The sequence below is a fragment of the Monopterus albus genome, unplaced genomic scaffold, assembly GCF_001952655.1.
Source record: "Monopterus albus unplaced genomic scaffold, M_albus_1.0 scaffold248.1, whole genome shotgun sequence".
Taxonomy (NCBI): domain Eukaryota; kingdom Metazoa; phylum Chordata; class Actinopteri; order Synbranchiformes; family Synbranchidae; genus Monopterus; species Monopterus albus.
Window position 1 is genome coordinate 575,836 of NW_018128128.1, and position 14,524 is coordinate 590,359.

At 40.9% G+C, this 14,524-nt stretch overlaps 1 protein-coding gene and 1 long non-coding RNA gene across 2 annotated transcripts; both read left to right on the plus strand.

Moving 5' to 3' along the window:
- Positions 1-1,511: 1,511 nt before the first annotated feature.
- Positions 1,512-2,565, plus strand: LOC109972135 (uncharacterized). The gene is made up of 3 exons (XR_002276646.1): positions 1,512-1,577; positions 1,704-1,756; positions 2,466-2,565. It is a non-coding gene; the product is annotated as an uncharacterized LOC109972135 (long non-coding RNA).
- A 7,058-nt stretch (positions 2,566-9,623) lies between these two features.
- Positions 9,624-10,833, plus strand: LOC109972133 (trace amine-associated receptor 13c-like; the record flags this gene model as incomplete). Its single annotated transcript, XM_020620798.1, has 2 exons — positions 9,624-9,814; positions 10,050-10,833. Coding segments are annotated over exons 1-2 (951 nt in total), but the record flags the coding sequence as incomplete, so codon positions are not given.
- Positions 10,834-14,524: the final 3,691 nt, after the last annotated feature.

The window sequence follows — 14,524 nt, forward strand, 5'->3', positions numbered from 1 at the left end:
GGGTTTTTTTTGTCTTTAATCCATAATCATCAAAATTGAAACAAATAAAGGCTTGAAATATTTCACTTTGTGTGTAGTGAACTAATATAACATACAAGTTTCACTTTTTGAAACAAATTATTGAAATAAATGGACTTTCCCTCTATATTCTAATTTTTTGGCACATACCTGTAGAATAATCTAGGCTTCTTTCAAGATGGCATGGCTCGCCATCTGACCCTTCCATTAATGCTTGTCATTGCATTGTTTTTGTTGTGCCTGTTAAGTAATGTGACATATTCAAGCATCTATGATCATCTATCTCTATCTGTTTTTAAATGTCAGCTTACTTTTGTTCCCTTGCTTTTAATCAATGTTAAGTTTTATTTAATTATGTATTTATTAATTTCTGATTGAAATCACTTGTACTTTTTTGTAGTCAGGCGGTCACAATGCTGTTTATGGTTTATGGTGATGTATCTTTTTGTAAAATTTTCTGGCCAACTTGTTGATTTTAATAGTGTTATATAAATAAACCTGACTTGACAAGTGAATTCAGTTTCATTGTCAAGTAGCTCCAAATTGATTTGTCAAATTGAAGCTGTCAATCAGGTAATGATAACCTGACCTCTAGTCTGACATAGCATACAATGTAAAATTATACGTCCAGCTCTTTTGAAAAATGTTGTATGAAATAATTCACATCTATCACTTCATCTCTACATCAAGTCCACGAATCATAACAGTTTAGGTGTATGTAGGGACTGAATCTATGTCAAGTGCCTGGGAAAAACTATCTGTAAGAAAAGGAAAACAAAGGGTTAAGGCACAAATACATAGATAGTCACAGGGTTTATAACTGACCAATTTCAGACCTCGTACCGATGATGCTGTGATGTACACAGATGTTGGGTCCAATTAAATAAGTTGACCACAAATCAAGTACACCAGCAGATAGTGTTTTTTCTTTAAAAAGTAACAGGGACAACCTATTTAATTTTTTCTATTTTTCAGGGTCTTTGGTATTAAATGCTCACATTTCTGTAAAACTAAAGAGTAGGATAATCATTAGAAAAGTAGCTATATGCACATGCACTGGGCTCAACCTGTAGCAGGTCATTGTTTGGTTCGAGATGAACACTATGGAAAACTGTACAGCTCTGTGGTGTCCACCAGATGGCACTCATTAATTAGGTTATTATGGGACTTGCTGCAGTGGCTCCTGCTGGTGCTCTGTGACAAACTACTGATAATTAAACCTGGCCACAACATTAAAACCACTGGCAGGTGATGAGAATAACACTGATTATCTTGATTTAAGGGCACCTGCCAATGGGTAGGATAATCTAGGCTTCCTTCAAGATGGTGCCGGTGTGCATGGCTCACCATCTGACCCTTTGTTTGTGTTGTACCTGTTAAGTGATGTGATATCCTCTGTGGTCTAGAACCATCAATCACTTTTGGACATATGATCAGCTTAAACTGTACTCCTCCCTCATATATTCTCCATCTTTTACATCTCTATGTTCCCACTAGAATGCTTAGGTCTAAGGACCAGATGCTTCTAATAGTACCAAAGGGCTGTCTAAAATCTAGAGGTGAGTGTGCCTTTTCTTTTGTGGCCCCTACTGTATGGACAAACCTTCCTCTCCATATTCAAATAGCATCATCTCTATCTTTTTTTAAATGTCAGCTTAAAACTTACTTTCCCCTGTTCTTTTAAGTGTGATTCTGCATCTAAACATTCAGAGGACCAGTTTTTAGCTGTATTCAATCAGTAAGTAACAAGACCACATGACATATCTATGCTCCATTTACTTTGAAATTATACTGTGCACTGGAACTGACTGGTGGTCACACACCTGTCTTCATAGAGGTCCCTGCAACAGACGTCTTATTCCAAATTGTCATTGCCTGCCTTAGGTTCACCTTTTTATTAATTTGGACTGACAGAATCTGGTGTCAATGATTTTGAGCAGCTGCTATGTTATGTTGTAGCCAACCAGGTTTGCTAAGGGGAGGGATTAAAGAAAAGGTGTGGGCGAAAAAAAGGGGAGAGAAGAATTGAGAAATCACAGCATTATGAGAGAGAATGGGTTCGAGAGGGAAACAGGTGGGGAAACATTAGCTGCAAATTTGCTCATGTTTCATAGTGTTTACTCAGCATTGTATTGTTGCCACTTATGTATTGTAATATTGGCTAGGTCAAGGAAGCGCAAAATTGGTTAGTGTGGTTCTTGCTATGTGTGCAAATGTCATAAGTAATAACTGCAATCAATGCGTTCATGACATCAGGAATGCTTTGACCTATAAGTTAGAGAAAAGCCGAGAACAGTTCAAGGCAGAATGGTGTGCAGACTTGAGATGCTGGTGATAGTGTTGCACAAATATTAAATAATCAAACTTTACCACTTGCTCCTGGACTGCCAGCTCACCCTTTCTAAACAGAGTGTGTCTCCCTTTTGTTTCACCTCTGGTTGGCCTAGGGACTGTGGAAAGCAGAGAAACTTGTAGACTTCACAGGTGACTGCAGGCATCTGCCAATGCATGCACCCAAGGAGAAGAAATCTTCTCTTTTTCTAGACAAGTTGGGACATTTTACAAAATTCAATAAAAATCAAAATCTGTGTTTGAACTTTATTTAAATGACAAAAGAACAAATAAAACTTTTTTAAGTGGGTTTTAGTCTTTTTCCTGATAAACATAACTGTATTTTGTAAATACAAACAAATTTAGAATTTGAGGCCTGCAACACGAAAATGATGGGACAGAGACCTGTTTACCAAATTTCCCTTTAATGACACTTTTTAATCATTTGGGAACTGAGGATGCTAATAGAAGTTTTGCAAGTGGAATATTGGCCCATTGTTGTTACAAGACTTCAGCTGCTCAGCAGTTCATTTTCACCAGTGCCTGACTCTGCTCTTCATGATGCACCATACTTTTTCAATAGGAGAGAAATCTGGACTGCAGGCAAACCAGTCAAGCCCACACACTCTACTAAGCCACACTGCTGTAGCATGTACAGAATGAGGCCTGACATTGTCCTGTTGAAATATCCATGGACTTCCTGGGAAAAGACGTGTATGGTCGCATTCAGACTGATTTTCTATCTCTGGTGGACGAAGTTTTCCTATTCTTTACATAAGTAAAAGTAGGAATACCACAGTGTAGAAAAAATACTCCGAGATACTTAAGTAAATGTACAAAAGTATTAGCATAAAACATTTAAAGTACCAAAAGTAAAACTACTTATTATGCAGAATGGCATAGTTCACATTAATGTATATCAGATATTGGACTATTATTGATGTATTATTTTGTACATCACATTTAATGTTACAGCTGGTAAAGATGGAGCTAATTAACTACCATGCTTTGAAGTACTTTACATACTGCTGGGTAGCTGGTGAATTTCCCACCAGGGATCAATAAAGTCTTAGGATTATACTATATTTAGTTTAATTAATCTCAGCCTGAAAAGTAATAGTAACTAAAGTTATGAAATAAATGTAGAGAGAAAAAATTACAGTATTTTTCTGTAAAATGTAATGAATTCTAAGTATGATGTAGCAGGAAATGAAAATACTCAAGTACAGATACCTCAAAACTGTACTTAAGTACAGTACTTGAGTAAAAGGGTGGCCAGCCTTAACTTTACTCCGAGACAAGTCAATAATCCTGTTGACAGTACTGCAGCCTCCCTGTGTACAACACTAGATACTGTTGCCACTCTAAAAAAGAAGGCAGTGAAACAGAGGAGACATTTTTCAGTTTATAGCTTTTGTTGACGGGATCTCTAGGTCTACTATGAGTTAACTACCATCAGTTATGCAGTCTAAATTACCATAGTTGGTAAAAAGAGATTTAAACGATTTAAGCAACTTTTTGGCCAAACAAAACAAGAATGTGTGCACATAAATACAGTGTGTATCCCCCAGTTTGGTGTCCCTGTCCCAACATTCAACACGGCGTGATGTACCATCACATTCTCTATTGCTTCATGTAAATTATCGACATCTCTTAGACACCATCCAGGCTACACCACTCAAAGACATTTTACCCATGGGCCTCAACCCTGATGAATATCCTCTACTAACAGGCTATGTATCACAGGCTTTTAAAGGTTGCTGTAGTCTCGTAGTTAAGACCACCTAAACTGCTACCGAGTCAAGACCAAGATCAGAGTGTATCAATTCAGCATCAAAGTGATGCTGAAAAACGGGTCCATGCATTTGTTACTTCTAGGCTGGACTACTGTAAATGAACATAACACAAATTATGGGGGAGCTAAGGGGAACCTGACTCTGCTTAATAATATATGAGCTCACTAAAACACTTGAATTGCAGAATTTGGGGTGAGAGGTGGGGGTCTAAGGCTAAAATGTAGACATATTTTGCCATATATGCTGTTTCTGTTTTTCTGTATCTTTATCATGGGGCGGTAGGGTGACATGGTAGTTAGCCCTGTCACCTTACAGCAAGAAGGTTCCGGGTTCAATACAATTCAGTTTTATTTGTATAGCACCAAATCACAGCAGAAGTCATCTCAGGACACTTCACATAGTAAGGTATACACCTTGCAGTGTTATAGAGAAAAAAACAACAAATCCTCCTTAAGCAAGCACTTGGCGACAGCGGGGAGGAAAAACTCTCTTTAACGAAAGCAACCCCTGAAAGATCCCGGGTCTTGGTGGGTGGCCTTCTGCCTCGACCAGTTGGGGTGAGTGGATAGAGGAGAGAGACAATAAGATTAAAGCAACAAGAATTCGAGACCCAGTTGACCCGGTGCCTTTGTGTGTGGAGTTAGCATGTTCTCCCTGTGCCTGTATAGGTTCTCTCCAGGTACTCCAGCTTCCTCCCACCGTCTAAAGACATGCAGCTTGGGTTGACTGCTGACTCTAAATTGCCCTTAGTTGGGTGTGTGTGGTTGTCTGTCTTTAAGTGTTAGGTCTCTCATAGACTGGTGACCTGTCAAGGATGTACTCTGCCTCTTGTTCAATGTCATCTAAGATTGGCTCCAGCCCCTCTGCAACCCTCTTCAGAATAAGTGGTACAAATAATGGATAGATGGATGTATCTTTATCATTATGGATCATGCATAAAATTCAGCTATTATTGATTATTATTGATTATTATTGATGTTCAATTCATGCATATGGGTAATTTTGTGATAATTCATTTTAATAAAGATACCAGCATGCATGTAATTCTTACTATCATCATCAAAGCCTGGCGCAGGAGGAAATTTCACTCTAATACAAAGATCACTAAACCACTCTCTCGTAATTATCTTAAAACAAAAAGAATAAGAACAGACAATCTTCCCACACAGTCTGCACATGAATCTCTATTTATCATTTAGGCAACAGATCATTCAGTATGTTAAAAATAAAACAAGGCAGCTTAAATTTTAAGTGTCACAGTAAGTCCTCTCTTTGTGGCACACACAAGGGACTTGTTTTTCCTTCTCACATTTGTAAAACAGAAAATAAAATGTTGTGGGTCAAATTGACCCATTGCAAAGTAAAACAAAAAATAAAAACAATAGTTAAAAATATTTTATTGGTATGAAACTTCGTCTGCTTGGCTTAATAGGTGTGATCAACATATAAAATGAAAATGGTTCATTTAACATATTTGCAATATCCCCCTGCATGTTTATATTACAAAGATACTGTTCAGGTCAACATAACAGGAGGGTTAATATATGAGCCATAACACTCAGGAATACAAAGGTGTACAAATTCAGGAGGGTGTGCATAGTAAAATGGTCTCTCTCCTTGTTGCTCTCTGTGCCTTCATAGCAGAAATATGGGAGAGATATGACCTCTCTTGCTAGTTCCTGTCAGTACTCTGGCTGCAGCATTTTGGATTAACTGGAGGCTTTTTAGGGAACTATTGGGATATCCTGATAGTAAAGAGTTACAGTAGTCCAGCCTAGAAGTAACAAATGCATGGACCCGTTTTTCAGCATCACTTTGATGCTGAATTGATACACTCTGATCTTGGTCTTGACTCGGTAGCAGTTTAGGTGGTCTTAACTACGAGACTACAGCAACCTTTAAAAGCCTGTGATACATAGCCTGTTAAGATTAGACTTAAATTGACAAAGTATATAGATAGGGCTGGATCAGGTGACCATTAGACTTCCCCTAGTTATGCTGTTATATATGACTTATAGATATATGCTATAACTTGTCATTACTTAAAATGTTTAAGTGTCCTGCATCATTGAAATGCTTATTTTGTGCAAAGCCAGTAGTAACACAGACACAGTTCATAGTTACATATTTTGTCAGTTTTTGTGGGGGAAAAATTCATTAATGAATAGCAACAGAAAGCACGTGGTGTACTCAGTTCAGTAAAACATGGTGCATAGCTTCATAAAGATCAGCATCTCTTTCATTTTGGAAGATATCTGTTTTAACTGTACAATATCACAGAATCTTTCCTGTGTGTTGTAGCACTAAGTGGCTCTACAACACACACACACACACAAATTCACACCTACACTCCTGTGTACTCATCAGACCAAGACATTTTTCACACCAGTTTGCATTAGAGTCAGATGATGTCATCCTAACTCTCTAATGAATCAGTGCAATCAGAGGTGCTAACGAACAAACTCAGGCATGATGCCACCTTCTCACTTCAACACCTGATGCAATCATTGCCAAGAGACTCAGAGTTCATGCAGGTAAACAGCTGTTGAGGTCACCTATACTCCCTCTTGGCTGCATTCAGCATTATGAAGATAATCGAGTTAAACATAGTTTGCATAGAAACTTTCCAGGGCTTGCTGTAAGATATCATTTTACAATCATTAAACACACACAATACCTTACTCAGAGAACTATATACCAATAAAAAAACTTTAAAAATATGTATAATATACATAATTAATTAGTTTGGGTCAGAAACATATTCTCCAACCTCTACAAATTGCAAAAAAACCATTGATATGACACATTACAGTGAAAGTCAGTGTAGTGCAAGACAAAACTCTTTACCTTCAATACCTTTTTATTTGCATATTTTAGTGAATAATATTTTGAAAAACAGGCCATCAATATAGACCAAAGTATCTGACAATCTATAGTATCTGACAATCTGGATTGAAGTCTTACCTGCACCTCACATTCATCATATCCATTTAGCTTATTGAGTTTGGTTCTAATTGTTCTCCTGCCTCAAAAAATATAAACAAGTTGATGACTACACACAGCGGATTTAAGTTTAAATTGCATTAGCTCACTCATTTTTATTTGCCAGTCGCCAGTTCACACTCATGTCATTCTTTCAGTATGTTCCCATTGTTTAGTGTCAGTAACTTGATTTGGATATGTCATCCACATGTTCCATGCTTGTATTAACAGGCAACATTGACACGACACCGGTAAAATTGAAAAATGTGGTTTCAATAGATCTCATATGACATGTATGTGATATCAAAATATCTGTTCTCCAGTCAGCTTTCTTCTGCACTGCTCACCTGAAAAACAATATGGTCGCTTGCTTCTAATTTTGCCATGGTTTTGATGTTGTCAGGTTTGCTCTTCGCCACCTGTCTCTCTCCTCTCCCTCTCTCTCCCTTCCTCTCCTCAGACTCAGGCTCCCTGGAATGTTTCACAGCTGTGGTGAAATTGCTGGTGACCAGCCTCACTACTTAAGCCCCAGGCAGACACAAGATCGCTGCAGATTCTCAGTCATCCAGGTCATAGTAAGCTGAAAAAACTTTGAAAAATCAACTGGACTTGGTTTTTAGGTCAAAGACGTTTCACCTCTCATCAGTTCTGCCTGACTGGCATTGAGTCGAAGGTATTTATTCCCATTTGTGGTGTTTCAGTCTTTTGAAGGCCAACAATGTCCAATAACGACTGAACCATTATAGCCCAGTATCGGTGAGCGTCGTTACCTGCCTTTGAACCCTCACCTGTGGGCCAATGTCTGTTGTCCTGGTGGGCATGTTTGGGCAGAGATCTCAAAACAGAGTTATAGTTGTGTCTTAGTCCACCAAGTGGAGGTGGACTGCTGACTCTGGTCCACTGGGGTTGGCCCTCCTGTGCTGGGCCATGCGTTTGTGCAGTGGCTGGGTTGGTTCACCAATGTACAAGTCGTTACACTCCTGACTACACTTAACTGCATACAACACATCACTCTGTTTATTCCCTTCCTCTCCTCAGACTCTGGTTCCCTGGAATGTAACACAGCTGTGGTGCATTTGCTGATGACCAGCCTCACTACCTACTGTAAGTCCCAGGCAAATGCAAGATCTCTGCCAGTTCGTTGTGAATCGCCACTCACAAAGTCTGGCTCCTCTACTCGTCTACAGAACCAGCATTTCGAACGTCTACTAACTTCTCAAGTAATGGAGACTGTTTATATCTCCTGCACTCTCATCTCCAAGCGTCTCCTGGTTGAGAGGCTAGCTTGCTCTCGGCTACCCAGCTACACTACAACTGTGACAACCAGCACTTGTCTCTGCCCCTGCAGTCAGCCTTATTTCCCCAGCAGCAATTCACCTGCACTGGCACCATGTCCTCAGGGCCCGTCCTCCTCTGCTACTCTCCAGACTCCTTCCTCTGTGCTATGCACCGCCCTCAATCCTCCAGCAGCAACTCACCAGCACTATCTCATCTGGGCCAATCCCTCGCGCTATATCCAGAACCTGACTCTCAGCCTCACCAGACGACCACTGTCTGAACCAGGAGCTCTGCCACTAGCCCAGGAGGAGGACGACGTGGCTTTGTTCCCAGGTCTCTGTGAGTCCTTTTTCAGCTCATTCTCCCTCATCATTTTCTCTCTCTTGTGCTCCTCAGAGACTGTGTCCCAACTCCTGGTCTCCATTGTCAGAGCTTAGACATTCACGGACACAGGCCCACTGACTCTGCTGCCAAAACTGACCTGGGTGAACTCCCTCCTCGCCACCAGTTCAGAGATATAGCCATCTTATAATAAAGCCTCTGTCTCAATTTAACCATACTCTGCAGTTTGGGTCCAGCTTTCTTCCTCTCTCGCTGCAGCCGTGACAGAACGAATTGGCCAAACTATGGACCCAGCAGGTACTGGTTCTGGTAATCCACCGTTGCACCCAACCATCACCAGGTACGGGGTGCAGATAGATCATCTGGGGCAGATGCTTCAACAGCAGATGAAACACATCACGGCTCTTGCCCAGCAGGCAGCACAACTCTCCACATCTCTCATTCACCGACTGGCTTACATCACACTGCCACTAACTGCCACACAAGCCCTACATCTATTTTCTGAAGTATTTTGTCACTGTTTATTCAAATATCTCAACATCAGTTTATGTTATTGTAGTATTTCTGTAAGTAAAGCTAAATTCAATTTAATTAAATTCAGTTCACTTATGTTGTCTCTCAAAGGCCATAACTGCTTCTGTAGTCACTAGAGTCCATGCATCAGCCAAAACAAACCAACAGCAACCTGTTACACCAGAAAGAAAAAGGGTTTCAGAGAGTGATGAAGATTATGATGCTTAGTGATGAGGAGGAAGTTCAGTATCTATGAGAGAGACTGAAAGACAGCAGAGGAGGGAGGAGGAGGAGTGATGAGAGAGATAAATCAGCTGTATGACACAGAACATTGCTCAGAAAGCTGAGAGTGTTCAGCTGCTTCCTTTCTCCTCCTCTCTCTCTCTGATGATGGAGGAAACTGAACTCTGCTTTCCACAACTCCTCAACATGTCTTGCAAAAAGCACACACGTCCTTACACTGAGACAATGATCATATACATTGTGTTTTCCTCCATTTCTCTGTTGACTGCGTCTCTCAACCTGCTGGTCATCATCTCCATCTCCCACTTCAGGCAGAGATAAATGTCTTAGCACTGATAATGTATTGTTGTAATGAGATTCAATCAGTGATCTCTGAGCATTACATCCTGGTGGTTTAATGAGACTTTGGTTAATAAGCAGTGCTGACAACATTTACTGTTTAGATAGATGTGGTTGGAACTCTTATAATAGCTTTCATAAAACAACTACTTCCTTTGGTAATAATGCTGTGGCAGTATTGACAGTGATGATATTCTCTCACTGCAGGCAGCTCCACACTCCCACCAACCTCCTCCTCCTCTCTCTGGCTGTTGCTGACTTCCTCGTCGGCCTCTTTGTGATGCCATTTCAAATCCTCTTAACGGAACCCTGCTGGTTCCTGGGCGACCTGGTGTGTGTTCTGTTTTATTTCTTACCCTTTATCACTGTCTATGCCTCAGTAGTAAACATGGTTCTCATATCAGTTGACCGTTATGTGGCTATCTGTGACCCTCTGCGCTACCCCACCAAAATCACTCAAAAGAGAGTTCAAGTCTTTATTCTCCTGTGTTGGATTTATGCTGTTTTTTGCAACTTTATGATTTTATATGATAACTTGAAACAACTAGGCAGGTATAACTCCTGCTATGGAAAATGTGTGATTACCATAAATGGAGCTGTTGACATGGTGTTGTTCTTTATCCTTCCCATCACTGCCATCATCATTCTGTATATGAGAGTGTTTGTAGTGGCTGTGTCTCAGGCCCGTGCCATGCGCTCCCACATTGCAGCTGTCACACTGCAGTGTTCAGTGACTGTAACTGCTAAGAAATCAGAGATGAAAGCAGCCAGGACTCTTGGTGTCCTTGTTGCTGTGTTTCTCATGTGTTACTGTCCATCTTATTGTGTCTCTCTCTCTAACTATGACATCATGATTGGTTCTTCAAGTACGGTTGTTGTGATTTTTCTGACATATCTTAACTCATGTCTAAACCCAGTGATCTATGCCTTTTTCTACCCCTGGTTTAGAAAATCAGTTAAACTCATTGTTACACTTGAGATACTGCAGCCTAACTCCTGTGAGGCCAATGTACTGTAGAAAGAAACTGTGGAGAGACTGAGAAGAGACACATGGCCTTTACTGTGAAGGGAAAAATGTGTCTTTATGACCTTTTGCTAATGCACTGAAGGGACAAGGACTCATTCTGTTTGAAAAGCTAAACTTTATCATTCTTATCTTTAACCTGTTAATGTTGTCCTTATATACAGTATGATATTTAATGAAGTCCCTCTTCACAACATGTACTGTGGCAATTCATGAACTGTTCAATTATTCTATACATCCTGTAACCTTTGCAGAAGAGTCTCTCATTGCCATAGCGGGGTTTTTTGATTGTATAAAATTGTATTTGTTTTTTGAAACAGTTTTGTCCTTCATAACCATCACAATAAAATGAAGCTTTTCCTTTCAGTGTTTTTATTTTAAATGAATTTTCATGGCATGGAGAACAGATGAGCCAGCAGGCAGACTGAGAGAAAGAGGGAGTATAAATACACAAGACACCAGAGGAAAACGAGGGACAGATGAACACAATGAGTGGTGATTGTAGAACAGAGTAAAGCTGGGGCAGGTGAGATGACAGCAAAGTAACCAAAATAAAAGCCTCAAACAGGAAACAAGTTCACGAATCATAACAGTTTAGGTGTATGTAGGGACTGAATCTATGTCAAGTGCCTGGGAAAAACTATCTGTAAGAAAAGGAAAACAAAGGGTTAAGGCACAAATACATAGATAGTCACAGGGTTTATAACTGACCAATTTCAGACCTCGTACCTTGGTATTAAATGCTCACATTTCTGTAAAACTAAAGAGGAGGATAATCATTAGAAAAGTAGCTATATGCACATGCACTGGGCTCAACCTGTAGCAGGTCATTGTTTGGTTCAAGATGAACACTATGGAAAACTGTACACCTCTGTTGTGTCCACCATATGGCACTCATTAATTAGGTTATTATGGGACTTGCTGCAGTGGCTCCTGCTGGTGCTCTGTGACAAACTACTGATAATTAAACCTGGCCACAACATTAAAACCACTGGCAGGTGATGAGAATAACACTGATTATCTTGATTTAAGGGCACCTGCCAATGGGTAGGATAATCTAGGCTTCCTTCAAGATGGTGCCGGTGTGCATGGCTCACCATCTGACCCTTTGTTTGTGTTGTACCTGTTAAGTGATGTGATATCCTCTGTGGTCTAGAACCATCAATCACTTTTGGACATATGATCAGCTTAAACTGTACTCCTCCCTCATATATTCTCCATCTTTTACATCTCTATGTTCCCACTAGAATGCTTAGGTCTAAGGACCAGACGCTTCTAATAGTACCAAAGGGCTGTCTAAAATCTAGAGGTGAGTGTGCCTTTTCTTTTGTGGCCCCTACTGTGTGGAATATCCTTCCTCTCCATATTCAAATGGAATCCTTTCTATTTGTTTTTAAATGTCAGCTTCAAACTTACTTTTGTTCCCTTGCTTTTAATCAATGTTAAGTTTTAGTACACGGCGTCATGAGCATATAACCGTAGTTCTTGCCTCACTCCATTGACTTCCTGTTTGAGGATTGATTTTAAATTGTTGTTGCTTTTTTATAAGGTGGTGCATGGGATAACACTTTCATATATCTCTGAGCTTGTACATATTTATGCTCCAGAGAGGACACTTAGGTTTTCCAATTATTGTTCTTGGATGTTCCTAAATCCAGACTAAAACATTGGTGAGGCCGGATATTAGCTGCAAATTTGGTCATATGTTTCATAGTGTTTACTCAGCATTGTACTGTTGCCACTTATGTACTGTAACACCGGCTAGGTCAAGGAAGCATCTGGAGACCAGAGCTTGTCTTTTCATCTTTTATTCACACACACCAACACATACCAACAGCACTCTGAACTCTGGCACAACACTGCACACTGAAAACCCCACAAACTATATATGCACTGCCCCAGGCATTATGGGGCATCCCGCCAAGTGTCTCTCTGCCCCCAGCACTACAGAGCCCATACCTGTCCTCAGTAACCTCAGTCAGAGCAAAGTCTCTTACATGTTGGGGACGGCCTGCACTGGTGCTGAGGCTACTCTGGTGGCTCCTGGGTGGCTGGTGGAGAGGGGTCTGGAGCTCATTGCTGGCTCCCATTGTCTGACTCTCCCCCCTCAGGTGAAGCCATGGGCTGATGTGGTGCGAGTCTGTGCCCATGAAGCACCATCTGGTTCCACGTACTCAGTTTCACCCTGTACATAACATCTGACAGTCTTTTCAGTACAGTACAGGGTTTGCTCCACTGGTTCACTGACTGTGGGGACAAACCCTTCTTCCGTCCAGGGCTGCACACCCTCACCAGCACACCAGGGGCAAAGTTCTGGGCCCATGTCTGGCGAGGCCTTGCCTCTTCCTGTCCCCCCTCTTCTACGTTAATCTCCCAGAACAATGTCATCGTCTCTGGAGATCCCACTTCTGACACCTATGTAACATTGGCTGGGTCAAGGAAGAGTCAAAAGACCAGAGCTGGTCTTTTTCTCATTTATTCACACACACCAACACATATCAACAGCAAACACACTGCCCCAGGCATTGTGATGCATCCTGCCAAATGTCTCTCCACCCCAAAAGATATAATATTTTTCTCTTTACATTCTTGCATGTGAGCTGCATTATTTGCTGTGTTTTTTCCAGAACTGTCATTGATTAGCATTGAGGCCTCCAAAACATTTGAGACTGTTTATTAGCTTCACTTAATGCTAGCATGGACGAGAGGAGAGTAGATGGAGTTTGTGTGAGACCTATGGTGTAAATTGCTTCTGGGCACTTTAAGAGGGAGCTCTGGAGTGGCTTTGGGGACTGCAACACACACAATGTCATCACTGAAGTCTCAGGAATTATCACACAAGAGGAATCTGCTCATGTTAGCATGTGGGCCTAGCTGGATGACCAGCTTGTTCACCAAAGCTGAACCGAAAAACACTATACAGATGTTTACCAAAGAGACACCACAGTCTTGGTATCACAAAGGAATTCTTAGTACTGGCATAACACACAAAAGGTGTTTTCACATGAGCTCCAGCAACGGTATGGTAATTAAAATCCCAGGTGTTTGAACTGGACATTTTTTCTTTCTTTTGTTTTCAGAGAAAATCAGGTACTCTAATTTACTTCTGTCACATTCAATAGTACATGTTGTTGGATCCGTGCTGGTTCCTTTTCTCACATATTCAGCGTTCTTCTATTCTTCTCTTTCTGCCAACTCCTTGTACTGTTTCTCTCCTTTTCCTCGAGATCCATTTCTGCATCCCATATAGTCTGTATTCTCCTCCACACCCCCACTTCCATCCCCCCAGAAACCTTCTGGTTCTCCTTCCATCAGGCCGGGTGTGATAGAGGCATACAGGTTTACCATCAACTCCTCTAGGTACCCTTCTTCCTTCACCGGAAAGGTCACAGGTGCAGTTCCTTCTGAATCATGCAACTTGTTCTCATCTTCTTTTGGCCTGTTTGTTGTCTCCTTGAACTTCTCTTCCTTGAATAGTGGCCATTCTAGTATTTCTTATAAATATTCTTGTTGTTCCTGTGGGACTTCTAATTGTAAAGAGAATCACACACCTTCGTTAATGCTGACTATCACGTAACAGTGTTGTTGGCGCTACGCTTACATGATGGCCTCTTCACCTATGTTGCTATCTTGCTCTCTGGTGTGGGTGAGTCAGCTA